General features: G+C 47.1%; 1 protein-coding gene across 3 annotated transcripts in view; it reads left to right on the top strand.

Moving 5' to 3' along the window:
* The window catches only part of ep300a (EP300 lysine acetyltransferase a), a 31,510-nt gene extending 3,638 nt beyond the window's left edge, over positions 1 to 27,872 (top strand). The window contains exons 2-32 of one of the 3 annotated variants that reach the window (XR_013968586.1): positions 228 to 877; positions 2,092 to 2,268; positions 3,186 to 3,495; positions 3,750 to 3,863; positions 4,579 to 4,785; positions 5,446 to 5,545; positions 6,471 to 6,584; positions 6,742 to 6,859; positions 7,094 to 7,277; positions 7,412 to 7,459; positions 7,637 to 7,713; positions 7,951 to 8,112; positions 8,424 to 8,897; positions 9,068 to 9,292; positions 13,634 to 13,805; positions 13,962 to 14,080; positions 14,620 to 14,859; positions 15,634 to 15,722; positions 17,182 to 17,262; positions 18,382 to 18,438; positions 18,620 to 18,697; positions 18,810 to 18,877; positions 19,023 to 19,173; positions 19,288 to 19,434; positions 19,601 to 19,714; positions 20,130 to 20,295; positions 20,421 to 20,588; positions 21,198 to 21,359; positions 21,562 to 21,843; positions 22,186 to 27,078; positions 27,471 to 27,872. Coding sequence is in view for 2 of the 3 variants with exons in the window: in XM_080835116.1 (XP_080691242.1) it covers positions 228 to 877; positions 2,092 to 2,268; positions 3,186 to 3,495; positions 3,750 to 3,863; positions 4,579 to 4,785; positions 5,446 to 5,545; positions 6,471 to 6,584; positions 6,742 to 6,859; positions 7,094 to 7,277; positions 7,412 to 7,459; positions 7,637 to 7,713; positions 7,951 to 8,112; positions 8,424 to 8,897; positions 9,068 to 9,292; positions 13,634 to 13,805; positions 13,962 to 14,080; positions 14,620 to 14,859; positions 15,634 to 15,722; positions 17,182 to 17,262; positions 18,382 to 18,438; positions 18,620 to 18,697; positions 18,810 to 18,877; positions 19,023 to 19,173; positions 19,288 to 19,434; positions 19,601 to 19,714; positions 20,130 to 20,295; positions 20,421 to 20,588; positions 21,198 to 21,359; positions 21,562 to 21,843; positions 22,186 to 25,512 (8,381 nt within the window). In the remaining variant the exon portion in view is untranslated. Of the gene's footprint in view, positions 1 to 227; positions 878 to 2,091; positions 2,269 to 3,185; positions 3,496 to 3,749; positions 3,864 to 4,578; positions 4,786 to 5,445; positions 5,546 to 6,470; positions 6,585 to 6,741; positions 6,860 to 7,093; positions 7,278 to 7,411; positions 7,460 to 7,636; positions 7,714 to 7,950; positions 8,113 to 8,423; positions 8,898 to 9,067; positions 9,293 to 13,633; positions 13,806 to 13,961; positions 14,081 to 14,619; positions 14,860 to 15,633; positions 15,723 to 17,181; positions 17,263 to 18,381; positions 18,439 to 18,619; positions 18,698 to 18,809; positions 18,878 to 19,022; positions 19,174 to 19,287; positions 19,435 to 19,600; positions 19,715 to 20,129; positions 20,296 to 20,420; positions 20,589 to 21,197; positions 21,360 to 21,561; positions 21,844 to 22,185 lie in introns of all 3 variants that reach the window. The other 2 variants (XM_080835117.1, XM_080835116.1) reach the window with 2 other exon arrangements.
* The last annotated feature ends 110 nt before the right edge of the window (positions 27,873 to 27,982 follow it).

Here is a 27,982-nt window from a genome sequence, read left to right as displayed (position 1 = left end):
ATCTTCGACGACATAATGGCCTTGCAGCTCTGTTGGACTTGATTCAGAAGAAGTTGCATTAAAGTCAGTCATTGTCAGTCATTGTCAGTAATTTGTGATGGAAACCCTTTCATGGTTTTGGACCCCGAACTAATGTCAGTCTTGGCTCTTCCCCTTTCTTCCATCCTTATCTTTCTGTCTATCTCTCCCTGTGTCTTCCTCTATGTGACTGTCTCTCACTCCTGCAGATTTTGGCTCTCTCTTTGACCTGGAACACGACCTCCCCGATGAACTCATCAGCTCTTCGGAGTTGGGCCTGGCCAATGGTAGTGACCTCAACCAGCTGCACACCAGCCTGGGCCCGGGCTCCAGTTCTGGAGCCATGGGCCTGGGCATGGCTGGGGCCGGAGGCCAGGATGCCGCTGCCAAGCACAAGCAGCTCTCTGAGCTCCTCCGCTCCGGGAACCCCACCTCCGGGGCCCAACAGCAGGGAGGCCCCGGGGCCAACCAGGTCGGGATGGGGCTCCTGGGCAACATGAAGATGTCGCCGGGTCACCCAGGAATGGGCCCCCAGTCTCAGCAGCAGCACATGTCCCCACAGCAGTCCAACCTGATGCAGCAGCAGCAAATGGCTGGCATGGTGGGCGGCATAAACAGAGCCATGATGGGTGCCCAGAAGGGTGCCGGACAGCAACCGCAGCAGGGAGTGGGCCCCTCGCCCCAGCAGCAGGGCATGGGGATGGGGGGGCAGGTAATGAACGGCTCCCCCAGGATGGGCTACTCCAACCAGGGCATGGGCAGCAACAGCAACCTGCTGGCAGAGACGCTTCAGCAGCAGCAGTCAGGAGTGGCCGGCCAGAATGCACTGAGAGGACAGCAACCCGGAGCACTGAACAAGGTAGGAGTCCCTGCAGGCGTGCCGCCGAGCCTAGCCTGCGTGGGAGGATCCATTCAGTCAAAGGAAAGGGGGCATAGTTCAGTGTTGGGAATGTCAGAGTAGAATGGAGATGTTGGCCAGCCAGTTTCAAATGAAAAGGCTGTGAATCCCATAAAGTAATAACAGGGCTGGCAGCCAATCTGATTTATGTTTGTGTTCTAAGTATGCCTTGAGGTAGCTCCCTGAAGTAGTGAAATAATAATGGTTATTTTATGCAGAATTCTTTGCTCGATCTGTGCATTGACAGTAATGAAGATCTAAAACTGTTGATGCTGCTGTGCACTAGTAGTGTTTTGTCAGGCTAGGTTGATTGTATATTTCCTCTTACAAACTAAAAGCTTTATATCCCGTCCAACCTCCTCCAACAAGGAAGTTGTGGTTCGTGTTGTACAGGAGATACAAGGATCCCATTGCTAAGAGAGTTTAAAATCGACCAGACCAGATTCATCTTCCTCGCCGGTGTTACAATTGAGTTGTCCAGTCTAATCTCTGATGTCTTAATGGAGGTGTAAATTAACTGTCTAATTAATGAGGAGGGGTCTGTGTGTGGTGCAGCCCCAAGAAGATGGCGGTTTTAATTGGCGCCCAGGCACTTCAGATGAGCAGTAAAGCTCGGGTGAATAAGTGCCCCTCTGGAACGAAATGGCTGTTTCACTTCAGGCTCCGGTACAGCAGCCTTGTTATTTAAAGAAGCACACAGAGTGCAGAATGAGGAATTAACCTACCCAGAGTGAAAGTAGTCGCGTTTTATTGTTTGTTTTTTACGGGGTCATTGACGCGTCACGTGCTTGGATCTCCAGCCGATGCCTCCTGCTGTGTTGTACCGTACTACATTTTGATAAACGGCCGTGGTGTTTCTTTTTGTAAACAGACACTGATTAATCGGTTGAGTTTTTGAGATGTTTGCTTCTTTTGTCTGACTTTCTGTACTGATAACTGATTTTTCCCCTTATTTCAGTTGTGTGCGGTGTAATTTAGACTACAATCAGGGTGTAATAACAAGTGGTTGATTTCTGTCCAGTTCACATTTTGTCCCTAATGGCCATGTAGTGAGTCTGCGAGAATTTGCTGAAGACATTTAAACACCTTTTGATATGTTGCCTAAGCTAACTGCTTTTTTTTTTGTTTTCGTCCCTCTTCCATAACTCCATCTCCACCCCCCTGCTCCTCCTCAGATGGGCATGATGGGAAACGCGGGCCCCTATGGAGGCCCGTACGGCCAGTCCGCAGGCCAGGGTCTGGGAGGAGCTGGGCTGGCCCCGCAGCTCCAGAACAAAGCCGGTCTGCCTAACAGCCTGGCTCAGTTCAGCCTGGAGAAGAAGACTCAGCCCATGCAAGGGATGGCAGGAATGGTGAGCTACAAACCAGCATGCAAATGTTCCCTCTCGCCCTCTACTTCTCTCTCTCTCTTGCTTCATGTTTCTCCTCTGCCACTGTACTGTACAGCTCTGAGCAGAGCTGTGGTTGTGCTTTGGTTTCCAAGCACATTAGCAGCAGGAAATTCCCAAGCTGAACTGACCCTACAACTGCCGTGCTGATATTTTTTCTTTTCTTTTTTTTCATGTTCTGCTTGTGAGCATGAGTGATTGCCTGCCTCTGTTCGCTCTCACTATTACATTAAAAAGTTCTGAGATTATTCCGGGCCCAATACAATATTTTTTTGATAGCATGCAGTACAGCATAAACCCTAAATTATATTAATGGATTAGTTGTTAATTGGAATTTGGTACCATTTCTTATTTTCAATATTTACTCACAGTTTAGTGTTGGCATGTTTTAACATTTGAAGTGTGAAAGTGCCATTTCTCAGTCTCTCGCTCTCTCTCACCCTGCCATTCTTCTCTCCATCACACCCTCTTCAACTGTATATTGAGCTGATTGGTCAACACTCACTTTTCAAGGGCAATCTATTGTGTGAGCTTGTACAGCTCAATGAAAAATGTTGAAATCAGAAATGTTGCTCTGACATTTTTCAACTCATTCATGTCAAGGAGGCTGACTAGAAATGCACAGTATCTGTAGAAATGCACAATATATATCTGTTGTACAGCATTCATTTAGGCCGTGGAACACGCTTTACACTGAATTTTATTTAGTTCATTGTGTTGGTGTTAACAGAGATTAACGACTTCAGGTGGGATCATTTGAAACTTTCGCTGATAGAAACCAGAGCAGACACCTTCAACTTCTGGCCACTGAATTAGAGTATGCAATGTAATCCTATCCCTCTCTCTCCCTCTGTGTTTGTCCCTCTTCACCTTAACCACAGACCTCACAACAGTCGACAGCGGCTGCGTCAGGGCAAGTGGGTATGGTGCCCAATGCTCAGGGTGGCCTGGGTCCGGCTGGTGTGCCCGGGACGTCCCCGGGGGTGGGCGGGGTGGGAGTGCCCCCCACGGCCGACCCAGAGAAGCGCAAGCTGATCCAGCAGCAGCTGGTGCTCCTGCTGCACGCGCACAAGTGCCAGCGGCGAGAACAAGCCAACGGCGAGATGCGCCCGTGCAACCTGCCCCACTGCCGCACCATGAAGAACGTCCTCAACCACATGACTCACTGCCAGGCCGGCAAGACCTGCCAGGGTGAGAACTTGTGTGGGATATGGAAATAGAAAAACTCGATTTTAGAGGAGTTTAATTTATCTTTCAACTCAAAAGAAATCTATAACATACTACTGTTTCGTAAATTTGTCTTAATTCCGTTGTAGTTCAGCACAGTTTGTGTCTCACCCTTAGTGTTGTCCATCATAATCCTTCTGATCCTAACCTTTGACCTTTTTATCCATCCAACTCTCTCTCTTTCTCTCTCTCTCTCTCGCTCTCATCTCATCTCACAGTGGCGCACTGTGCCTCGTCCAGACAGATAATCTCCCACTGGAAGAACTGCACTCGGCACGACTGCCCTGTGTGTCTGCCGCTAAAGAATGCCGGAGACAAGAGGAATCAGCAGTGTGAGTGTGTGTACTCCACCTCCAGACGCATCTCGCTTCTTGACATGCTGCAGGGACAGCCAGCTCTCCCTGATGACATTTCGACATATTCTTAGTACAACTTTGGCAACCGGGCATGGGGTGAAGGGGAATCCGATGCCAACTACCATGCCCTGTTTTTTTTTTTTTTTTGAGATCCACCCATATCAGTTAACTTTCGATAAAAATAAAGCACAGATTTAGTTGGGAATTTGATCGGGCGTTTGAATGGGCCTTGGCAGGATCATTTCCAGATCAGATTCTACTCTTCATGTAGATGTTTAAATAAAATAACCGTGATAAATGTACTGGGGCAACTTGAAACTGGAGATGGACCTGAATTATGTCATTCATCTTGGAGTTGGGCAGCTGTGCTCTGTGTCTAAAACAAGTATATGTCAAAGCATAACGTCTGCCAAAGTTGAGATGCCAGATCAAAAGCAGACCTTCATGTCTTTCTAGAATGTTTGTTTCGGTTCAGATTTGGTCACTGAGAATATAATGTTTCTCACAATGATATTTGTTTGCTGTTTAGTTTAGCCTGTATGTCTTCTTTTAGTGTTTTGCTAAATTACTAAATTTCAATAAATCTTTATTCCTCTACTTTTCCCCCATACTTTTCTTTCTCTCTGTTTTTCTTTCTTTCTTTCTTTCTTTCTTTCTCTCTCCCCCTCTCCTACTGCCTCTCTCCTCACAGCTCTTGTGGGCTCTGCAGGGGTGGGCTTAGGCAGCGGGCTGGGCTCAGTGCCCGGGGGCCAACCCAGTGCCCCAAACCTCAGCACAGCGGGCCAGATTGACCCCAGCTCCATCGAGAGGGCCTATGCCGCACTGGGCCTCACCTACCAGGGCAACCAGTTGCCCTCTCAGCCCAACCAGCCCTCGTCCAGACCCCTCAATGCCATGGGTAAGGGCTCTCTGTGGGTGCGGGGTAACAGAATGGAAGAAGGAAGAATGACTCAGATAGAGCACCCCACTTTGTTTGTTAAGTGCTTAATTTCACACTTTCTTTTGTAATATCTGTGAGCAAGTTGCTCTTATGGACTCGAAAAGCAGGTGAATCACTTTTTAATGAATCCTCATTTCCTGCTGGGGAATCTAATCATCTGGTTAATAGCACTGTGGAGAACAGAGCGGAAAACTGAATTGTGTCCCAAATGGCCTCTTGTTTTTGGTGAGAGCTTGCAGATGTGAAGAATTGGTGAACTAGGTGAACTTTCCCGATCCCACAACGGTTGGGACATTTCTTTGGACTAACCCTACTTGGATCATTGATCAGAAATTATTATATTATCAAGCTGGTGCCTAAAGAAAACCCCTGTGTGTTTTTTCTTTCTCGAGTAGATCGCGTGTGTGTGTGTGTGTGTGTGTGTGTGTGTGTGTGTGTGTGTGTGTGTGTGTGTGTGTGTGTGTGTGTGTGTGTGTGTGTGTGTGTGTGTGTGTGTGTGTGTGTGTGTGTGTGTGTGTGTGTGTGTGTGTGTGTGTGTGTGTGTGTGTGTGTGTGTGGTGTAGTAGTAGAAGAAGCTCTGCTCATCTTTGCTCTGCTCACATATCTCTCTATTCTCAGGAGGAAACCCAGTGAATGGAGCAGTGGGCAACCAGTCAGCCAGCCAGCAGGGCAACCTCCTGCAGGACACCATGATGCACCTCAACATGAGCTCTCAGAGGTGGGTCTGTTCATTTAATCCTGCAATCAACCCACACAGATGCCTTGTAGATCTATGGGAATAGGTTCAATGTCTGGATGAGGACCAGCGGGAACACTTGTAAGACTTGAAGAAACTAACCTGGTGTGTTTTGAAGCCTCCAGACAATAAGCAGATGTTAAGGTGAGGTAGGAACTGGCTGCACCCCCTTTCAAACTACAACATGGATGGAAGGGGGGGTAATGGTACACAGAAGTCAGGGCTCAGTTCAAACCATGGGTTGGACATCACGGTTCGCTACGAGTTTGATCCAACGGGAAAAATGCAACAAAATAATTACAAATGCAAACAGTCAGGTTTTTTTTCATATATTTTGAACAGACAGTAGCGCAAGTTACAGCAGTAAAAGATACACTCTCACATTGGAACAGGCGAGCGTCTTGTGGGTAGTTTTGCAGACCTGCTTGAGATTGGCTTAGCATTTCATGTTGGTAACTTTTTTGACCTTGACCCTATTTTACGGTTTACATTTTTACTAGGGACAAATTTACAAAGTTTTGAGGTAGAACGTTATAACCGGCAACTGCAAAACAACTATACAATGTAATCGTATGGGGCATGCATCCACGTTTTTATTCCGCCACTGACCGTCTCATAATGTTATAACAAGTGTCTGACTGTATGGAAAGGATACATATAGAGATAGACTTGTGTCTTTTCCCCTGTTAATAGCTGTAAAGCGTTAATTTAAAAAATACTATTTCTAAAGAAACTGAAACTCTAGAAACAATAAGTTATTTAGGCAAACAGCAGCTTGGCCGAATCCTATGTTGGTAGTCATTTTAAACACCCAAAAAAAGTTTTTGAAAATTCATGATCAATCTTGGCTAATAGGTCTGTAGTGACTGACGGGATGGGTTCTTTCTCTCTCTCTTCCTCTCTGTAGCCTGATGAATGACAGCACCATGCCCACAGCAAATCCGGCCTCGACCGGGGGCATGAGGAAGGGCTGGCATGAGGATATCACACAGGATCTGCGCAATCACCTCGTCCACAAGCTGTAAGCCATGGATACGCACACTCTTACATTAGAAGTTGTATACTACCCACCTTCATCATCTTTCTCTCTCTCTCTCTTAACTTACATTTCAATACTTAAGTTACATTTCTATTCCAGTTCATCCCACCTGTTCACTAATCCTCCTTTTGCCCTCCAGTGTTCAGGCCATCTTCCCGACACCAGACCCCGCAGCTCTAAAGGACCGGCGGATGGAGAACCTGGTGGCATACGCACGCAAGGTGGAGGGGGACATGTACGAGTCTGCCAACAGCAGGGTAAGTGGTTGTCCTCCCATCCAGCAGCTCCTCTCATTCAGACACAAGACAGACGCTGCATTCCTATAGGTCTTCAGCAGTAGTGTGGTGTCTGGTATGACTGGCCATTAAGCCACTGGTGTATGGCCTGAGTGAAGTTGTGTGTGTTTGTTTGGTTGCAAGTGATTTGTGTGCAGAATAAAGAATAAAGATTTTAAACTTAAGTCTCTTTATCTCTCCTCCTTCCTACCTCAGGCTGAGTACTACCATCTCCTGGCAGAGAAGATCTATAAGATCCAGAAGGAGCTGGAAGAGAAGCGGCGGACGCGTCTGCAGAAGCAGGGCGTGCCGGGATCTCACCCGAGTATGGCCCCCAGCGGCCTGCCGCAGGTCCCTCCTGGCATGGGTCAGCCAGCGCCACCAACGGGACTGCCCCCTAGTGAGTACATGCAATTTCATCCTCCCGGTCCAACACCAAAAAAAAACACATTACGCCCGGTCTTATTCCACCTGCACTTATTCACAATACACACAGTGTCCTGTAACCCTCTCTTCCTCTTTCTTTACCTGTAGATGGTCCTTTATCGGGGCCCAACCAAATGGTGAACAGGAACCCTGCAGGTATGAATGACCATTCTACCAGTAGGATTTTATTCACACAGGATCTGTGCAGTGGGGTTTCTTACCCTTTAACCTTTTTAAAAAAAAAAAAAAAGAGAGAGAGAGGTTCAGATTCCGATTATTGTATTACTAAAGCATTTGTTTTGTCTAACCTCCTCTTCCTCCCTGGATCTGTAGGAATGCCTCCCTTTAACCAGATGAGCATGGGCCCCAGGTCTACTCCGCCGCTGCCACTCGGCAGCCCCATGAGCCAGGTGAGTGCCCTGACAAGCCCCCCTCAGCCCATGGCTGCTGACCACTGGTCACAGAGCTGGTGCATTGCCACTGCTGACACGGTTCTCTATCTGTCTGTCTGTGTGTGCAGTGGTGTCACTGTGACCCAGTTAAGCAAATGTCAGTAGAGTTAACATACTGACTGTTAACAATTTATGGTGTGTGTGTGTGTGTGTGTGTGTGTGTGTGTGTGTGTGTGTGTGTGTTTCCTTCCTTAGCAGATGGGAATGGGAGGAGCAAGAATGGCTCAGCCCAATGTGGCCCAGCTGCAGAACCAGTACATGGCTCCCCAGCAGGGCCAGTTTCCTGGCGGCGGTCCAGCTCTCGGCAATGTCAGTGTCAACATGGGCCAGTCTGGCACTCAGCCTGGCATGGCTCAGGTAAGAGACCTCTGATGTGTCATTATGTGCATCTCGCTCGCTCTCTCTCGCTCTCTCTCAGACTTGACAAACGTCAGCACGTTAGTTCTATGTCTATGATGCATTGAGTTGTATACAAAAAAAAAAAAAAATCTGTGTTTGTAGTTCTAGAGTGTGTCTATCTACTCTAGTCCTATCTACTCTAGTCCTGTTTATTAGATGTTGTATACAGGTACACTGAAGTATAGGCAAAGACATCATTGATTTGTTTGCTCTTGACTGGCAACGTCACTAATGTCACTGTTGTATATCGTTTGTTCTCTCTCTTGCAGCAGTCTCCGATGTCCACTCCTCCCTCCATGCCCGTCAACAGCCCACTCGGCCAGCCCGGCTCGGTTGGCGCCGGCGGCCCTGGCAGCGTGGGCTCCATGATGCCTTCAGGCATGGGCACGGGCCCCGGCAGCGGAGGCCCTCCATCCGCCTCCTCCACACCCCCCCAGCAGCAACAGCAGCCTCTCAGCATGCCACACTGCCCCCCGCCCGTCCGCCAGAACTCCCCCTCACCGGCACGCAGCCATAGTCGCAGCCCTACCCCACACCTTACCCCGCCTCAGGGGCACCCGGGCTCCCAGACACCGCAGCCCCACACCCCCGGCCTCCCCCCAATGTCCCAGGGCCCTGGCTCCGACAAGCCACCGCAGATGCGCCAGCAGCAGTCAATGGGAGGGGGACCCGGCTCGGTCGGGTCAGGGACGGGTATGTCCACCCCCAATGCCGGACATGGACCCCAGCTGCCCCGCACTCCAGTAAGTATCTTTACAGGCCTGGTTAAATGGATACATGAACATCTTTGTTAGTTGTTTTTTCATTAGGAAAGGGGGCTCAAAATAAATAAATGTTTACGTTTTATGTGTGAAGGGGGCTTAGTTTTGGGATCTCTTCCTCTGTCTCCATCCTGACTCTCCTGTCCTTCCAGCTGTCCCAGAAAGGCTCGCTCCACCTCGACGGGCAGGTAGCCACGCCGGCCTCTGTAAGCAGCACCGATGCCTCCTCCCAGCAGGCAGACACGGCGACATCCGGCCACAACACCAAGATGGAGGTGAAGCAGCAGGACGACGACGACGAGGAAGATGACGACGACATGGCAACGGGAGGCAGGATCGGAAAACTGGGCAACGTGAAGACTGAGGAGAAACCAGATGTGAGGATCATGTGGCCTTATTTTGGTTCATTTAGTGTCCCGTTATGGCATCTTTTATAGCATGTATAACTGGCTATATGTTGAATTATTAGGTGGACATCAATGTTCCCTCTAAGCTGTGCATTTTTCAGACCGCGTAAACAATTTTTTTTTAGGGTTTAAAAATCTGGGGCCGTATTCACAAAGCCTTTTATCTTACCACTAGGAGTGCTCCTAACTCGCGCTAAAACCTTTTACGTAGGAGTAATTTCTTAAAAGTGATTCACAACGGCTCTGAGACCTACTCATACTAAGGATAATACCAACTCCTAAGCTTAAGATAAAAACTCTGTTGCTATGGATGACGACGATTCTCATGCACGAGTTTAGAAGGGGTGAGGACGGTGATTGGTTGTTGACAGGCTCTCTCATTAAAAACTCATTCGTGACGTCCCTCTAACAATCCCACTATATCAACTGAAAATAAGAGAATAACCTAGGCTTCAAATTAAGTCATATTAAATAGTTATGGACAGTGCAGTTAGCAGAATGCACACGCATGATGACAAGTTTGTGCATCCAACGGGAATGACAATTTGCACGATAAGATAAATAGAAAGCGATCAATATATAATATGGCAATTGCATGTAATCAAGGCAGTAATAATTAAAGCACCCAGCAAACTGTTAGGCTATTATATTTCCAGCCCTTGACCACTTCAAATATCAGCACATACGGCCCTTCAAGCCCTCCAATCTTAATTGATCAAAGCGAAACGAACGTGAACCGTAGCCTAGGCGAAAGCCTACTGGTCCCAGGACCAATAGCCACTGTCACCCCAGCGGCATCCAGCTGGTAAGTTCTCAAAAACCTGCGACCGCTCTCCGTTGAAATGCTCAAGTCATCGGTACATCCAGGCCACGGTGGACGAATTATTGTAATGTGTGTCCCGTCACTGGACATTCCTGCGATCGCCATGGAATTTACTTTGATAGGCGATTGTCCAAAAGCAACTGGATAAACTGTTGGATGATGTGGGGTCTACAGTGCGTTGATAGTTTGATGAATTAAACGGCTGACTGATGATTCCCAGTGTCGTCAGTTGCGTTTTCCGCGAATCTTTATCTTTATGTTTCCAAACATTTCACTTCGGGACACATCGTTGTTTAAAGGCGTCATTGCATCCCGCGCTAATTCTACGACAATATTAATACCTTCACGGTTTAAGCAATGTCTTTTATCAATTCCAAGTCGGCTGCAGCCATCTTACGATTTTTTGTGAATAGGTCTTAGTGATTTAGGAGTCCTCATGAGGAGTTTTAAGCTGTCCTAGACTTAGGTGCTACTTTTAGGGATAAAATATTTTGTGAATTGCTCTTAGTAAAAAAAATTAGGAGTCCTACATTTAAGACTGACAAGCCCATTATTTTTAGGAGTTTCTCCTAAATTCGCCACTTATGACCTACTTTTAGCCCTAAGATTCTTTGTGAATACGGCCCCAGATCATCAAAGGGAATGTAGGCTAGGTAATAAACATTTAAAATACTGACATGTCTGACAACCAAGCCGGATGTGCGTTAGAATGTTTACATACAAAATTTCCTTTAGCTCTCTTGCCTGGCTCTGCTCCAGCAGTTATAGGCTACCATGGCGTAAAGAAAGGCAGAGCAGGTGCCCCAGGAAAAGGTCTGCCTAACGTTTAAACATGAGCGGCTAGATGAAATGGTCCAAACTGCCTCAGGTAGGATAAAACTTTCAGACATATCTACATATGCTCGGAGGCAAACGCAAAAAGAGTTCGCTTGTGGGAAAACATGCAGTGAACAAAAGTGACATTATTCTGTTTGTCCTTTAAAGTTTGTGAGCACTTGGATGCCCACTTCCCTGAGCTGAGTGGGCTGCCTTTGAGCCGGACACGTTGGATTGTGCAGTTAGTAAATTTGATCATGGGCTGAATGACGTGACCAATCTGGCGAAAAGGTTCAAAGTAGGGATGCACGATATTGAATTTTAGCCGATATCCGATATGCCGATATTTACAAGCTCATTTTGGCCGAATACCGATATATACACCTCAGCTTTTTAATTATTGAAAAGTCTCTCCTGTACTAGAATTAGTCTATTATTATGCTAGGGTATTGCTGTAAATACAGGACATTACAGACTTGATGTGTATCAATTTACACGACATTCACTCATGAAACTGAAATGGTTTCAAATATGGCAGATTTATTTATATTTTCACGTCACAATTTTCATACTTGAACAGTACCTCCTTGAACTTGAACAACTACACTCTGGAAATGCAGCTTGGCTTACTTGGCAAGCTAACATTGGTTAACTGACTTACAGTTTAATAACGTCCCTTCTAGGATTTCTAGACTAATCTATGTAACGTTATTGCCAAGTTAGCTGTTTAAATTCCACATATGGAAAAGTAAGCCATGTAGATCGCGTGGGCTCGTGACATAACGTTTCACATCGGGTCAAATGAGGCATCATCAACTTCTCTGGTGTCACGTAGCATGCTTGGCTAACTTTGCAAGCTAACCTTGGTTGACTGACTTACAGTTTAACAATGTCCATTCTAGGATTTCTAGACTAATCTATGTAATGTTATTGCCAAGTTAGCTGTATAAATTCCATAAATGCAAAAGTGAGCCATGTACAGATAGCGTTGGCTTGTGACATAACGTTTCACATCCTGTGAAATGAGGTATCATCAACTTCTCTGGCGTCACGTAGCATGCTTGGCTAACTTTGCAAGCTAACCTTGGTTAACTGATTTACAGTTTAGTAACGTCCCTTCTAGGATTTCTAGACTAAGCTATGTAACGTTATTGCCAAGTTACCTGTATAAATTCCATAAATGCAAAAGTGAGCCATGTACAGATAGCGTGGGCTTGAGACATAACGTTTCACATCCCGTGAAATGAGGTATCATCAACTTCTCTGGTGTCACGTAGCATGCAAGCTAACAAGCTAGTGTTGTCTAACTAACTCCGTGACTTATTAACGTCAATTAGCGCGACAGGTAATGTTGTAAAGCGTGGCACGCGGGTGGTCTGCATCTATGCATGCAACCTACATTATGGCCAAGCTGCATCTCCTCCTCCTTCTCCTGAAAAGTTTTCTGACAAATAGGCATTTTGTCATCATCCTCTGATACTGTGAAGTAGGATACTGCCACACAGCCGACGCTCATAAACATTTGCTTTGCGTGCGCATAATTTACACGTCACCTTATCGGCCAGGTACATCGGCAGAAATTTTTCATATCTGCAGATACCGATAATTAAGTTTTTAAGCCGATAACTGCCGATACCGATGTCTTGCCGATAATATCGTGCATCCCTAGTTCAAAGCGCTACTGGAGGAAGCATAATATGCGGTCCCAGGAAGCATTTGTCAACAACGAATTCAAGTTCATGGTTATTGAAAAAAGGTGGACGCTGAAAAGTGAGCATTTTCCAGATCTGGTACAACTTCTTGACATTTGTGGCACATTCCAAGCATCTAGCGGCGACTGTGAACGCGGTTTCAGTCTAATGAATGCCACTAAGACAAAATCGTGAGGCGAGAAGATTTGAGGTAGAAATTTCCGTTATTTTCAATTAAACCTATTAGGCCCTATTCAAAGGCCTGCAGACAAGATGAGCCACACAGCCAGATAGGCCTAGCTCCCTCAATGTAATTCAAATGACATGTTTTGTAGCTTAGTTTGTTGCAAACCACTCCAGTTATTAAATTATTTATAAAGGCTACCTTAAGGAAAATATACACCATAATTACTATTACTATGTAAAGCACTGCATTAGCATTTTTCTTTAAATTAAGTTCTACTTAAATGTTGTACCTGCTGAGAAATGACTAAACACCTTGGATACTTTTATTTTGTGTGTGTGTGTGTGTGTGTGAATGTGTATATGTGTGTGTGTGTGTGTGTGTGTGTATGTGTGTGTATATATATATATCATGTGTATATATATCATTATCATTCAAAACCAGTGAACCAGTCATAACCTCCCTAAACCTTATTTATTTTCAACCAAAGATCCTTTAAGTTCAACTAAACTGACTGGTAAAACACCATCATTAAAATGTTCCAAAGTCCAGCCATTATGAAGGATATTGAATAAATATCAACCTTGTAGACATATTGATGCGTTTGCTGTCATCTCTTTGGAAACCTATGGCTAATGCAGGCTCGTGGTCATTTTCGTCAGGTCGCGTGGTTTACGAATTGCTCACAGTACTGAAATGTGCGCTCAGAATAAAAAATATTTGCTCATTGCTGAAAAAAATGAGAGGGAACATTGGTGGACATGTGGTAAATCTGTTAAATTGATTTGCCCTTTCAGATAAAGATAAAGAAGGAGGAGCCATCAGGTGACGGTGGAAAAGGCAGCGCCATGGAAACGTCCATAGCGGAAGACAAGAAGCCGGAAGTGAAGATAGAACCCAAAGAAGAAGAGGATGAGAAATCCTCAACCACCGGTTCATCTCCTGCCGGAGCTCAGAGCAAGAAGAAGAGTACGACTGAGTGCCCTTTCATTAAACATGCACTGTTTTTATGTATCATTAACTAATTTATGGTACATTCATTTAACGTAAGGTTTTATGTTCAGGTTGTCCTACTAATTTAATTTACTTCTTATCTCTAACATCTGACTTTATTCCTGTGTGCAGTCTTCAAGCCAGAGGAGTTACGGCAAGCCCTCATGCCCACACTGGAGTCTTTGTACCGCCAGGACCCAGAGTCGCTGCCCTTCCGTCAGCCTGTGGATCCAGGGTTGCTGGGCATTCCTGTATGTACAAGTGCTCGGATCTCTGCCACTGATCTAAGATACACTTTTAAGGTTGAAGTGCTGATTTGGTATTAGGCTTAATGGCGCAGAATTTGCATTCATTTTGTCTGTTAAAAATCATGTCTATTAAGAATTGTTCAAATAGGTGTAAATATGCAAGTTTAAAAGGACATTAAGAGTTAAAAATTGAATTAAACTAGACCAAAGGTCTAGTGTACAGCAGCAGAGAAGGGACAAACTTAAATAACACAGACCAGAGTTTAAAGCGGTTCTCTAAAATGTATCTGTTCCTATAAGCGCCATCATAAGATGGCACGATGCACTGTCATTGAGTAGTGGAGACTTGTTAAAGAAAATAACTGGACTATCAGTTTACTTATCAACATGGACTTAAAACCAATGGCTAGTAGCATCATGTTTTTTGTACCTTGGCAGAATCTTCAGCCATTCTCAAAAAGACGGTGCTGCGCAAGTGGAACAGCTCTCTGATTACATTGACTCTGACTTGTGTAAACCTTTTGGCGTTGTTTTCTCCCCAGGACTACTTCGATATTGTGAAGAACCCCGTTGACCTGTCGACCATCAAGCGAAAGCTGGACACGGGTCAGTACCAGGAGCCCTGGCAGTACGTGGACGACATCTGGCTCATGTTCAACAACGCCTGGCTCTACAACCGCAAGACATCCCGGGTCTACAAATACTGCTCCAAGCTGGCCGAGGTCTTTGAGCAGGAGATCGACCCCGTCATGCAGGGGCTCGGCTACTGCTGTGGGAGAAAGGTGTGTGTGTGTGTGTGTGTGTGTGTGTGGACAGAGTGTGGAATGTGTGTTAGAGATCTACAAGGCCTTTGGAGAGTGATTGTGTTAATATCCATATGTAAAAAAGGGTTTCCTACACACACACAAGTACCACTGTCTTGCTTGATTCGAGACCTGCACAAGTTGACGGCTCTTCCCATTCCCCTCGTGTTGCTGTCCACTTGTGCACTTTTTAGCCCTTGCTCACGAGAGGGATGTGGCGTTAGCACCGCCATCCAGGTCCATGTCGGCCCGAGTCCCAGCCGATGGGCTGCGGTTCCTCACACCTGTCGGAGCAGTGAGCCGCGGAGAGCCATGCCAGGCTGAGCGTTAAATGCCAGGGAGCTCACCGCATTAGCTCCTGTTGTTGATGAGGGGGGGATGTGCAATGCCATCAGAGCAACTGGCTACACATGCTAGTTAACACGCCTCAGTAGTGATAGCTTCAGGCGCTGAGAGAGGCTTTTGAACTTGGTGTATACAGATGACTTTGTAGCAAAATGAAGAACCTTGGCCGAAGTTAAGCGAAGCAAAATGTATGGGGTAAAGCGCAGAGCGGCAGCCACTGTTTGTGTGTTCTTTTTTGCTTGCGCAACGTTTTTATGGATGTCGAGCCCAGCCCTGTTTTGTTTCAGCTTTTACCAAAACCATTTGTTTCACAAGCACAAGGAAGGGTTGCTCACCGCTCACTGTCTTTCTCTTCCTCTTTCCGTTTTCTTTCTCTCCCCCTGTCTTAAATTTTCTCAACATTTACAGTTGGAGTTCTCTCCCCAAACCCTATGCTGCTATGGCAAGCAGCTCTGCACTATACCACGAGATGCTGCTTACTTCAGTTATCAGAACAGGTATGAGTACACACACACACACACACACACACACACACACATATATGTGCACCTTCTCTCTCTCTCCTCTCTCTCTCTCTCTCTCTCTCTCTCTCTCTCTCTCTCTCTCTCTCTCTCTCTCTCTCTCTCTCTCTCTCTCTCTCTCTCATACAGACACAAGCACACACTTACACATGCAAACATGCAGGCACAAATGCGTGCACATTCTCACACACACACTCGCAGCCCCGTAGTGTCCATCTGGACTAAAGGGTAAGTATGAGAGTTGACTCAGCAGACCCATAGCTGGGTTGTGCAACCGTACTCCACTGCTTGTAGGACTGTGCAGTACACATTCACTACAACATGCATAGTACAAACTCATGGCTGTTTGTTTGAAAACGTGGTCCAAGCCAACTATCAAGTCTCCACCACCGTGCAACAGTCCAGCCTTACCCTGCTAAACTAGCTAAACCAGCTGTTCAAAGTTATATTCATTAATTATGTTAATATTAGTTTTGTGCTGAGTCATCATTGTGGGAAAAAACTCATTTTTGTTGGAATTTTGAAGTTCCAATGTTTTGAATGACATTCGGTCTCTCAGAATTGTCAAAATGTTATGCCAAATGTAATGTCACTTGTTATGTTCTCAATCTTGGGCCGAGGTTTTATCCACCAATCAACTTCTCAATGTGATTGTTCTGTCTGCAATATTCCCGCCATTTTAAAAGTTGGTACTTTTTATTCTGTTGTCATTTTTATGATGGCACTAATCTGCAACACATCTAAGATGAATTCATTGGTCCCAAGGGAGATGATCAATTACAATATCAGTGAGCTAAAGCAGAGTAAATTCCATGATACAAGCACAATGAGAGCACCAACTTTAAAATGAGCTTGCCTGGCGGAACAGCCTTGCTTCTGCTGCTTGTGTGTTCAGTGTTATCATGTGTCCTTAAATTACTGTTTCCCATCGCTCAGTCCCGCTTCCCCTAACGCCCAATCCCCTAGATTGTTCCACTGCTGTGTAGGTGTGCTGGTTTGACCTTCATTACCTGTACAAACGCTAATCTGTGCTTTGCTTTGGCTTTCTGCTTGTCTTGTCTCTACGTGGTGTTGTCTCCCCCACCCTCCCTCCCCATTCATGCCCTGTTGGTTTTTAACCCCCCCCTCGTCCTTGTTAATGTCCCCACCCCCTTTTTTTGGTTCTGTCTGCTTGTCATGGCTTGCTTTCATCCAATCAACCATCAACCTATCCCTCCCACCTTGCTTACCCCAACTCCCACCCTTCCCTTTGTAAATCTTGCATCGTGATTGGCTGCTCTGATGACGACCCTGTCCTGCGCTCCCCGTCTGTGCCTGCTTACCCTTTGGCCCGCCCTGCCCTGCCCTGATTGGTGGCTGCGTCCTCGTGCCCTCTCTGTGATTGCTGTTTGGCCGAACGGTGTAGTTCACCAAAATTTGGGCTTATCGCTGACAGGTACCACTTCTGCGAGAAGTGCTTCAACGAGATCCAGGGTGACAGTGTGTCCCTGGGGGATGACCCCACCCAGCCTCAGACGTGAGTACCATCTCTTCCTCCTCTCCTTCCTCATCTTCCTCCCCCTTCCTTCCTTCATCCCCAGACAGTTGTTTTTGGCAGGTTCAACTCCAGTAATTAAACCTCCCACCCCTCTACACACACACACACACACACACACACAAGCACTTAGGAACCAGGACTGAGTTACATTTTCAATGGAGACTTTCCATGAACAGCAGAGTAGGGTCCAGGAAATTCAGCTCCACTCCTCAAAATGTCAACCTGTCAGCGGTTCATAAAGCGTCCTGGGTAAAGCCCAGTATTCATCAGGCTCTGTGTGAGGCGCATAGATGTGCTGGAGCAGGCATTTACATTTGGGTTGCAGAGTGAAGTGGCTAAATTGCCTGGGGATTAATGCAGCTCGGTTTTGTGGAAAATTTGTCAGTTTTGAAAATAATTACACCTGAAAACCATCAGCATTATTTCAAAACAAGGAAAGAAGGGTTGGAGAAGCAGCATCTTTGCTCATGACTACAGATACATCAAATGGAAATGACTGTCATGACTAAATTTAGAGGAGGTTTAGTTAGAGAAATGAGGGCCAAGAATATGAGTGATGATATCACATGTAATATATATTACCATTTTCTCTCTAAATTGCTTTTTACCTTCACATCCCCCCCTCCCCCCCCCCCCCCTCGCTTCATTGGCTTGTGGTCCTGTTGTGTTGAAAGACTCAGAAATATCCCATCCTATCCTTTGGCAGTAGTTATTTTCAGAGTCTTGGCTATGCTGCTTTGGGAGTTCAGTTTCCTGAAGATTGAGTTGGCAAAAGCTTTTGACTAATTGTATGACTTATAAGGGCCTTGTGGTCATTTGGTCTTGGCTGCACCTTAAACAGAAGAACCTTGAGATGAACCTATGCCTGGATACTAAGAAAAAAATATCTACTCCATGATATTTTAGAGTGGTTACAAAACACCCTTGTTTTTTCAGAAGAACAAATCACACAAGTCACTAGTCTTTTTTTGTAAATCTGAATTCATAAATCGAATGAAGTCATTCAACATTATCGAGTATGTCTGTAAAGACATATTGTTTGTTGAAAGTTGTTTGTGCTTGTTAGGACTGTTTATATTGTGTTTTTTAATTTTTCAGGTCCATCAATAAAGAACAGTTTGAGAAGAAGAAGAATGACACACTGGATCCTGAAATGTAAGTGTTTAGTTACTAGTTAATTAATCTGTGTTTCTTGGTGTGGGCAGTTCTGTTCGGCATATTAGCAAAATACATGTAGCCCTTCAAATCTGTGTAATAGTTTGTAATGTCATTTCAATTTTTATTTCTTTTTCCCATTCATCTAATTTCTTGGATATTCTTGTGTATTTCTCTGCAGGTTTTCAACCTGTAGCGATTGTGGGCGTAAAATGCATCAAATCTGCGTGCTGCACCATGATACGATTTGGCCATCGGGGTGAGCTTAATGATCTTTCTGAGTTCTGCCCCGCTCTCGATCTGGTGTCGCATCTCACCACGTCTTCAGCTGCTCTAGTCTGAACTCACACTGTCTATCTTGTGTATTACAGATTTGTATGTAGTGGCTGTCTGAAGAAAGCGAATAAAACGCGGAAGGAGAACAAATATGCAGCCAAAAGTAAGTATGCCCCTGGCCTTCCTCCTGGACCATTTATGCAGAGGGGAAGAGTTGCTATACATCGCTGGACTTTCACGTTTAGAATCTGTGCTCACTTCTCCTTCCTCCCCTCACTGACAGTATCTCTTGTTATGTCCTCCACCAGGGCTGCCACAGAATAAACTTGGCCACTATCTGGAGACGCGGGTGAACGACTACCTGAGACGGACGCCTCACCCTGAGTCCGGCGAAGTCACCATCCGCGTGGTTCACGTCTCCGACAAGGTTGTTGAGGTCAAACCAGGAATGAAGTCCAGGTGAGCACAGACTGAGACCAACTGATGGCCTGTAGTCTAATCTTTTACACAGAATCACTGCTTTATCATGGATGGGGAGATTGATGAAGTGCTTGCGTGTGTGTCTGGCTGCAGGTTTGTGGACAGTGGAGAAATGTCAGAGTCCTTTCCGTACCGGTCCAAAGCTCTGTTTGCGTTTGAGGACATTGATGGGGCAGACGTCTGCTTCTTTGGCATGCATGTACAGGAGTATGGCTCGGACGCCCCACCACCCAATCAGAGGTAAGTTTCACTCAATTGAAGTTATACTATAGTGACCAATAAGGCGTCTCTAGAGTGATGAGTCGTTTGAGGAAAAGATGTGCGGTACCTTCATTTTCACTGGACTTAAGTAAATCCATTATGCTGGCTTTTTATTGACCTGGTCTGTCCCCCTCCTCTCCCGTAGGCGAGTTTACATATCCTACCTGGACAGTGTCCACTTCTTCCAGCCACGGGTTCTAAGGACTACAGTGTACCACGAGATCCTCATCGGGTACTTGGAGTACGTGAGGAAATTGGGGTGAGTAAACCAAGCTTTACAATCCGTCTTGACCTCTCCTGACTCCAGCCCTTGCTTTGACAAATCATATGCCACAGGAGGTAACACAATGCGCGTATCATGGTGGCTTTACAAACACATAGGTTTTCTAGAGGGACGTAAAATTATCATGTTATTGCAAACATGTTCGAAAGCACGCACACATGTACAGCAGACCACCTACAGACCACTGAGAACAGATACATATTACAGACAGTGATAGGTAATATTAAAGAAGTATGTCTCAAGTGCACGTTTAAAGGTTTTCACCGTTTCAGCCATTATTTGGTATTCTGGCAGAGTATTCCAAAGGCTGGGAGCATAAAAACTGAAAGCTGTCTCTTCCTGTGTCTGACAATGATGTCCTAACCTTATGAATGCCTTGCTGTGTGTGTAGGTATACCACGGGGCATATATGGGCTTGCCCACCCAGTGAAGGCGATGACTACATCTTCCACTGTCACCCTATGGATCAGAAGATCCCTAAGCCCAAGAGACTGCAGGAGTGGTACAAGAAGATGCTGGACAAGGCCGTCGCTGAGCGGATCGTGCATGACTACAAGGTAAGCAACGAATGTGACCGTTGTTATAGACACATGCTGAACCATCAAAAGAGGTTTCAAGGATTTGTTTGTTTGTTTATTTATTTTAGTTTTTATTCTGACTGCCATGTTTCTTGTGCTCTCAGGACATCTTCAAACAGGCCACGGAGGACCGTCTGACCAGTGCCAAAGAGTTGCCCTATTTCGAAGGTGACTTTTGGCCCAATGTCCTGGAGGAGAGCATCAAGGAGCTGGAACAGGAGGAGGAGGAGAGGAAGAGGGAGGAGAACAGCACTTCCAACGAGAGCGTAGACGTGAGTGTGACTTGAGTCTCTAACTTTGATGGACTTAGACCAGGCTGGCGTCTCCCAGGTCCTTAATGCATGTCTCTGGTGCATTGTTGGCACTGGAGGGAACATGGCAGGGAGCCGTCTCTTATTTACTTAGTGTCATGCATGTCCCGGGCTCCTTTAATAAAAGCTAGAGATGTATTATCTGGTATCCTAAATCAGCGCAACTTGCAGTTCAGACTGGAACGGCCCCATCCGTTCCAGAATAAGCTGCTTTCTGAGAGGTGGGCTGGATCAGAGGCATCCAAGAAACAGGTTTGGCTATTTTGCTGTTCTGCATCCTCTTTAATGCGCGCCACAGTAATGAGCCTGTCTCCATTACTGTCTGACTGAAAGAGGAAAATCTTTTTAGTGGTGTCTCTCCATTACAATGAATACTTGTAATGTAGAATTGTCAGTTCTGTATTTGCATTAAAAAAGAAGAGAAAAAAACAACTAAACATCATGACTTTTGTTTCATTGTTTTCTTTTTGCATTCCATGTCAAGTGCTTTTATCTTTTGATTTCTTTTTTCAGAAGAAAAAGGTGCCACAGAAGTTAAACACATGAATGTCTTTATTCTGATTCTTACAGGCCACTAAAGGTGACAGCAAGAACGCCAAGAAGAAGAACAACAAGAAGACAAGCAAGAACAAAAGCAGCCTGAGCCGAGCCAACAAGAAGAAACCCGGGATGCCCAACGTATCCAACGACCTCTCCCAGAAGCTCTACGCCTGCATGGAGAAGCACAAAGAGGTAGGCAACATATGTTGATTTCGATAAAAGAACATAATGTAGACCATTATTTAGTACACAGTGTTATCGGTGAATTGAATGTGCAACCTTGGCTCAGCTGCCACCCTGTTGTAGACTCTATGAAGTACACCAAATGGAACACGTTCTCAACCGCTCTGATTGTTCTCTCCCCTCCCCCTTCCCCTTCCCCTCCTCCCGTTAGGTGTTCTTTGTGATCCGGCTGATCGCCGGGCCCACCTGCAACACGTTGCCGCCCATCTCCGACCCCGACGGGCTGATGGCGTGCGACCTGATGGACGGGCGCGATGCCTTCCTGACGATAGCGCGCGACAAGCACCTGGAGTTCTCCTCGCTGCGGCGCTCCAAGTGGAGCTCCATGTGCATGCTGGTGGAGCTGCACAACCAGAGTCAGGACCGATTCGTCTACACCTGCAACGAGTGCAAGGGCCACGTGGAGACACGCTACCACTGCACCGTCTGCGAGGTATGGACCCACTTAGGGAAATGGCCACTTATCATTCTAATGTTTTCATAGAACTGTAGTCAGTTGGAGAGACGGTAGGCTTATGGATTGAGGAGTGAAAAGTCAGGTTGGAGGATGCGTGAGAAACAGTGTGTGGTTTTGACCAGTTTTGAAAATATTTTAAGGTGGCATAGAGGCCAGTCCAAGACAAGTGAAAGGTGAATGTATTCTTGAGCAGAATAAATGGTAACAGGAATGATAAATGTAGTGTGAATGCAGTTATGGGCTGTGTTTGGTCCAAAGCGTTTAGTGTTTGAAATCCACATGGTTTAACACCATTTCCTGGTTGCTCTGTGTTCCCAGGACTACGATCTTTGCATCGCCTGCTACAACATAAAGGGCCACGTGCACAAGATGGAGAAGCTTGGCCTGGGCCTGGACGACGAGAGCAACAATCAGGCGGCAGCCACCGTGCAGAACCCGGGCGACTCGCGGCGCCTCAGCATCCAGCGCTGCATCCAGTCACTGGTGCACGCCTGCCAGTGCCGCAACGCCAACTGCTCGCTGCCCTCGTGCCAGAAGATGAAGCGCGTGGTGCAGCACACCAAGGGCTGCAAGCGCAAGACCAACGGGGGCTGCCCCATCTGCAAGCAGCTCATCGCGCTCTGCTGCTACCACGCCAAGCACTGCCAGGAGAACAAGTGTCCCGTGCCCTTCTGCCTGAACATCAAGCAGAAGCTGCGGCAGCAACAGCTGCAGCATCGGTTGCAGCAGGCACAGATGCTGCGACGTCGCATGGCCAGCATGCAGCGTGCGGGTGCGGGCGCGCTGACGGCAGCACCGCCAGGGTCAGAGGAGTGCGGTGCGCCAGGCACACCCACGCCCAGCACGCAGCCTCCTACGCCACAGACGCCCACAGGACCGGTCACTCCAGGGCCCCAGCCAGGCATGGGTGGCGGTGGAGGGGGAACTCCACAGCCTCAGATGCAACCACAGCAGCAGCAGCAGCAGCAGTCTGGGGTGCCCCAGCACCACCAAATGCCTGGATTCCAGCAGATGCCCGGGGCAGGGGGCATGATGAACTCCCCTCAGCAGCAGCAACAGCAGCAGATGATGCAGCAACAGCATCAACAGCAGCAGCAGCAGCAGCAACAACAACAACAACTTCAACAACAATTACAACTACAACAACAGCAGCAGCAACAGCAACAACAACAGCAGCAACAACAACAGCAGCAGCAGCAGCAGCAACAACAGCAGCAGCAGCATCAGCAGCCTCCATCGGTCCAACAGATGCAGCACCCCAACAACCTCCCCATGTATGCTGCCAGGCCCCCTGGCCAAGTGTCCATGGGAAAGCCAGGGATGGTTCAGGCGGGGATGCCCCAGCAGGCCTCCATGCCCCAGCAGCAGCAGCAGCCGCCCTCGGGGCCACCCCAGGCCGCTCTGGAGGTGGCCCTAAAGATCCAGCGCGTGGCCGAGACCCAGAGGCAACATGCCCAGCAGCAGCTTATGCAGCGGCAGGCCAACCAGGCCGGTATGATGTCCCCACACAACCACCATCAGCCTGGCCAGCCTCAAGGCCAGGTGGGCCACACAGGTGCAGGCATGGTGGGCGGGCAAGGGATGCCCCCGCAGGTGGCGGCGGCAGCTGCAGCGGCACAGGCTCGGGCACAGATGGAGCAACAGCAGCAGGCCATGGTGGGCACAGGCATGCCTTCCCAGCAGGGTGGACCTCAGGGCCAGCTCCCACCTCAGATGCTGCAGCAACAGCAGGGTGGCCCGCAACAACAGTGGAGCGGTCCAGGCATACCTGCCCAGCAGAGACCGGGCATGATAAACCAGATGAGTCACGCAGCCATGCTGGCTGCCCAACAGGCAGCTCAGCAGCAGAGACAACAGCAACAGCAGATGGCCACTCAGCAACAGCAGATGGCCACTCAGCAGCAGCAACAGCAACAGCAGCAGGTGCAACAACAACAGCAACAGCAGCCTGGGCAGCCTGGGCAGCCTGGGCCCATGGGGATGATGGGAGTTCCCGGCGGGCCTGCAGGAGCTGGGCCTGGGGCCGGGCCAGGCAACCTTCCACAGGGAGCCCTCCAGGATCTTCTTCGAACCCTGCGCTCTCCCAGCTCCCCCCTGCAGCAGCAGCAGGTGCTTAACATCCTGCGCTCCAACCCCCAGCTCATGGCCACCTTCATCAAGCAGCGGGTGCCCAGGTACCTTGGCCGCGGAGGACCAGGAGGCGGCCAAGGCATGCCCGGATCGCCCGGTGGCGGCCCGGCAGTCATGGACGGCCAGCAAGTCAACACGAACCCCGGAGCTCCCCAGCCGGGTATGCACATGGGCCAGGGAGCAGCCATAGCCTCTATGAGTTCTCTGCAGCAGCAACAACAGCAGCAGCAACAACAGCAGCAACAACAACAACAACAACAACAACAACAGCAGCAGCAGCAGCAGCAGCAGCAGCAGCAGCAACAACAACAGCAGCAGCAGCTCCAACAGCGCCCCCTGTTGGCTGGCAACATTCAACAGCAGCAGCAAATGGCAGCTCTCCAACAACAACAACAACAACAACAACAACAACAACAACAACAACAACAACAACAACAACAACAGCAGCAGCAGCATCAACAACAACAACAACAAGGAGGCATGCCAGGCCAAAGCTCCAACATGTCGACTATCTCCCCCCAGTTCAGAGAACTACTGCTAAGGAGGCAACTGCTTCAACAGCAACAGCAACAACAACAACAACAGCAGCAGCAGCAACAACAACAGCAGCAGCAGCAGCAGCAGCAGCAGCAAATGGGCAACCACGCTCAGTTCCAGCAGCCTCTCCCGCAGCAGCAGCAGCAAGGCTACCCCAACCAGCCTGGCCAGCCTCAGCCTGGGGCTCTCCAGCAGCAGCAACAACAGCAGCAGCCACAGGGGGCTTCAGGAGGGCAGCAGAGCTACAGCAGCACCATGTCCCACCAGCAGGTGGCTGCAGCTCTCCAACAGAGGCTCCAGCATCAGCAACACCAACTCCAGCTGCAGCAGCAACAGCAGCAACAACAGCAGCAGCAGCAGCAGAATGCCATGGCTGGGCTTCAGGGGCCTGATGGAGGCCCTGGAGGTGGAGGCCCACATCCGCAGTCTCAAGTCCAGCAGCAGCAACCACCACAGGGAGGCCCACAGCAAGCGATGCACCTCCAGGCCATCCAGCAGAGGCTGCAGCAGCACCTGGGCGGGGGCTCTCCAGCACAGCATAGCAATCCCATGAGTCCTCAGCAGCAGCAGCAGATCGCCCAGTCGCCACACCTGCAGAGCCAGCAACTGCCCACGTCGCTCAGCAACCAGGTGCGCTCGCCGCAGCCCTCGCCGCGACCCCAGTCGCAGCCGCCCCGCTCCAGCCCGTCCCCTCGCATGCAGCCGCAACCCTCGCCCCACCGCATCTCCCCACAGACAGGCTCCCCGCACCCCGGACACCTACCCCAGCACCACAACACTGGCATGGTGCCGCCCCCACCCCCTCAACAGCAGCAGCAGCAACAACAGCAGCAGCCTAACGCCATGGACCAAGGCCCGTTTGGGTCGGATCAGAACGCCATGCTGTCCCAGCTAGGGAGCATGGGGGCGCTGCATGGGCCTGGGGTGAGCGACGTGCTGGATCAGGGGACTAATATGAATGGCTTAGACATTATGTAGCATTTCCATGCTATTGGAAACTGCCACGGGCACCGTAGGGTGAGGGCAGTTTAAGGGTGTCCTATTATTATTTAATATTTTTCTGATATAAATGAAAAGAACTGAACTTCCTATGGGAGATGCTTCATTAAATACACAAGTCGAAAAATTAATTAAATAAATGAATGGTAAGTTATTGCTGTTAATATATATTTTTGCCAATTGTGTTCAAATGGGTATGGGTGAAAAGGGTTGGGCAATATCCTTCCTTAGTATATGACACAAGTACTATTTTTTGGGGTCAAAATGTCTGCCTTTTTTACAAATATTTTTTAAGATTTTAAAAGTGGCGTAAAAATTAAAGAGCAAAGTTAGTGAACATAATAGCTTTGGGTTTTTTTTTTTCTCTCCATAAAGCAGTCTTGATTGTATTCATTTTTGCAGTTACTTTTTTATTATATTACTCATCTTCATTGGTCTAAATATCAAAGTTTCTTTTCCATTACACTTTGTGTTTTTTTTGACGGTTTATGCCATATGTAGTTTGAGACTGCTTACAATTCACAAAGAATATATTTTTGTTAAGGACCGGAATAAGGCAAGGACAACAATGAGTTCATCTTTTTTTCTTTTTGTGTTTTTTTCTTTTTCCTTTCTCATGAGGGGTGTGGGGCTTATCTAAAACTTTTTGATAGTGTTGCTAGGGAACTGATGCTGGGCTGTTGCTGGGATGCGTGGGAAACGCAAGTCCTCCTACGCGTGTCACTGCTCCCCTGCACTAGAGCACCCTCTCCCATGAATGTGCGCTCCTCTCTCTCGCTCTCTCTCTGTCTTTGGCTCTCTCCATCTCATCTCTCTCACTAGAACCATGAAATTACTGCTGACACTATAGGTGCACTGCAGGCCTCAGCGTTTGGCTTTAGAGGAAGGCTCCAGTACAGGACATTGTGTTGTTGTCTATCCGAAAGACCTGGAGAAGGACTGAAACCGTTTTTTTTTAAAAGGGAGAAAAGGAGGAGGGAGCGTCGCAAGGAATCAGTCCCTCCACATCTGGGAGGGTGGAGGGGGAAGGATTACCCCGGTCCTATTTCCCTGCCTCTCTTTGTTTGTTTTGCCATCTCACTGACTGCTCCCTCTCCGCTCTCGATCTCTCTCTTTCCTTCTCAAACCTTCCCCCCGGAAGTATCGCTCCGACTTCCTCTCCTCTCATTTTCTCCTGTGTGCTGAGTTTATGGGATTTTAATTTAATAATTTTTACTGTACAAAGAAAAACAAACTGTGGACTTTAATAATTAAATACTGTTTTTTTTTTTTTGTTGTTTTGTTTTGTAATAAAATGTAAATTGATAAAACAAAAAATTTGTACAGACTTTCAAACTGATGGGTAGGCAATGAACTAACTTTTTTCTAACAGCGGTTTCCCCTCCGATTCATGCTGGTAGGAGCGGCCGAAGTACAGGCAGCTTAGAGGGAAGGGGTTTCACCTGAGAAATGAAGCAAAGAGTGTTTTTGGAGTGGTCGAGTGTAGGCTGAACAAGCACCAATGCGCCTTCTCTGTGTACATTTCAGCACTTGAAATGATGACTGGTGCGTATCCAATACTCTCTGTTTCACTCAATACACACTTAGCTGTTCATACATACATACAGACACACACACACACACACAAAAGAAAATGTGTTGACATGCTATCGTGGAGACCCACAGTGTATTTCAGGAATAAGATGGACTGCTAATATAAATAGAATCGAAAATTGGTCGATTAGTATTTTTCTCTAAGGGTTGGTGTAGGGTTGGGAAATAACCACAGCGGAATCCGTGGCAATATGCCTTGAGACTTATTTTATAAGAACATGGAGAAATAACTCTTGTCTTTTATATATAGATATATTATTTAATTTTATTTTTTGAAAGTTAAAAACTTGAAGCTACGTAAATTGATAAATTAAATGATTTTTCTCTTTTCTTTTTTTTCAAAGATGTATTGGGGATGCAAGATGGCACTGCGGTTATACAGTATACGTCCCATTTGGGGATTGCTGAGAAATTATCATGCCATTTGAAGAAATGTCTTATACTTACATATATAAAAACATATAGATACTGAATCACTGTACAAACCATGGCAACTGAACAGTTTATTTTTTGGTTTGTTATTTTCCTTCTTTTTGTTCTATTTTTCAAAGGAGAGACTGGAAAAAAGACCATGTGCTATTTGTTAAGTGTTCAAAACATTTTTGACCACTTTTTTCTTTTCTTTTTTTCTCCCCTTGTTGACACATTATGGTGCTTGCTGAGCAGAAGCGAAAAAGAACTAATTAACTGTTGCTCCAGTGTCAGTAGTTATTCTTTTTTAAGTTATTTTGGTGGTCAGATTTCTTTGCCAATTATTTAATTGTACATTAAAGTATGTTTGTACCATTGGAAAATATACCAGGTGGTTTGTGCGGTTCTTGCTTTAGTTTATGTTGTGTGTGTGTGTGTGTGTGTG

Source organism: Sprattus sprattus (assembly GCF_963457725.1).
Source record: "Sprattus sprattus genome assembly, chromosome: 3".
NCBI lineage: Eukaryota > Metazoa > Chordata > Actinopteri > Clupeiformes > Clupeidae > Sprattus > Sprattus sprattus.
This window is presented reverse-complemented; position numbering and strand designations above follow the sequence as displayed.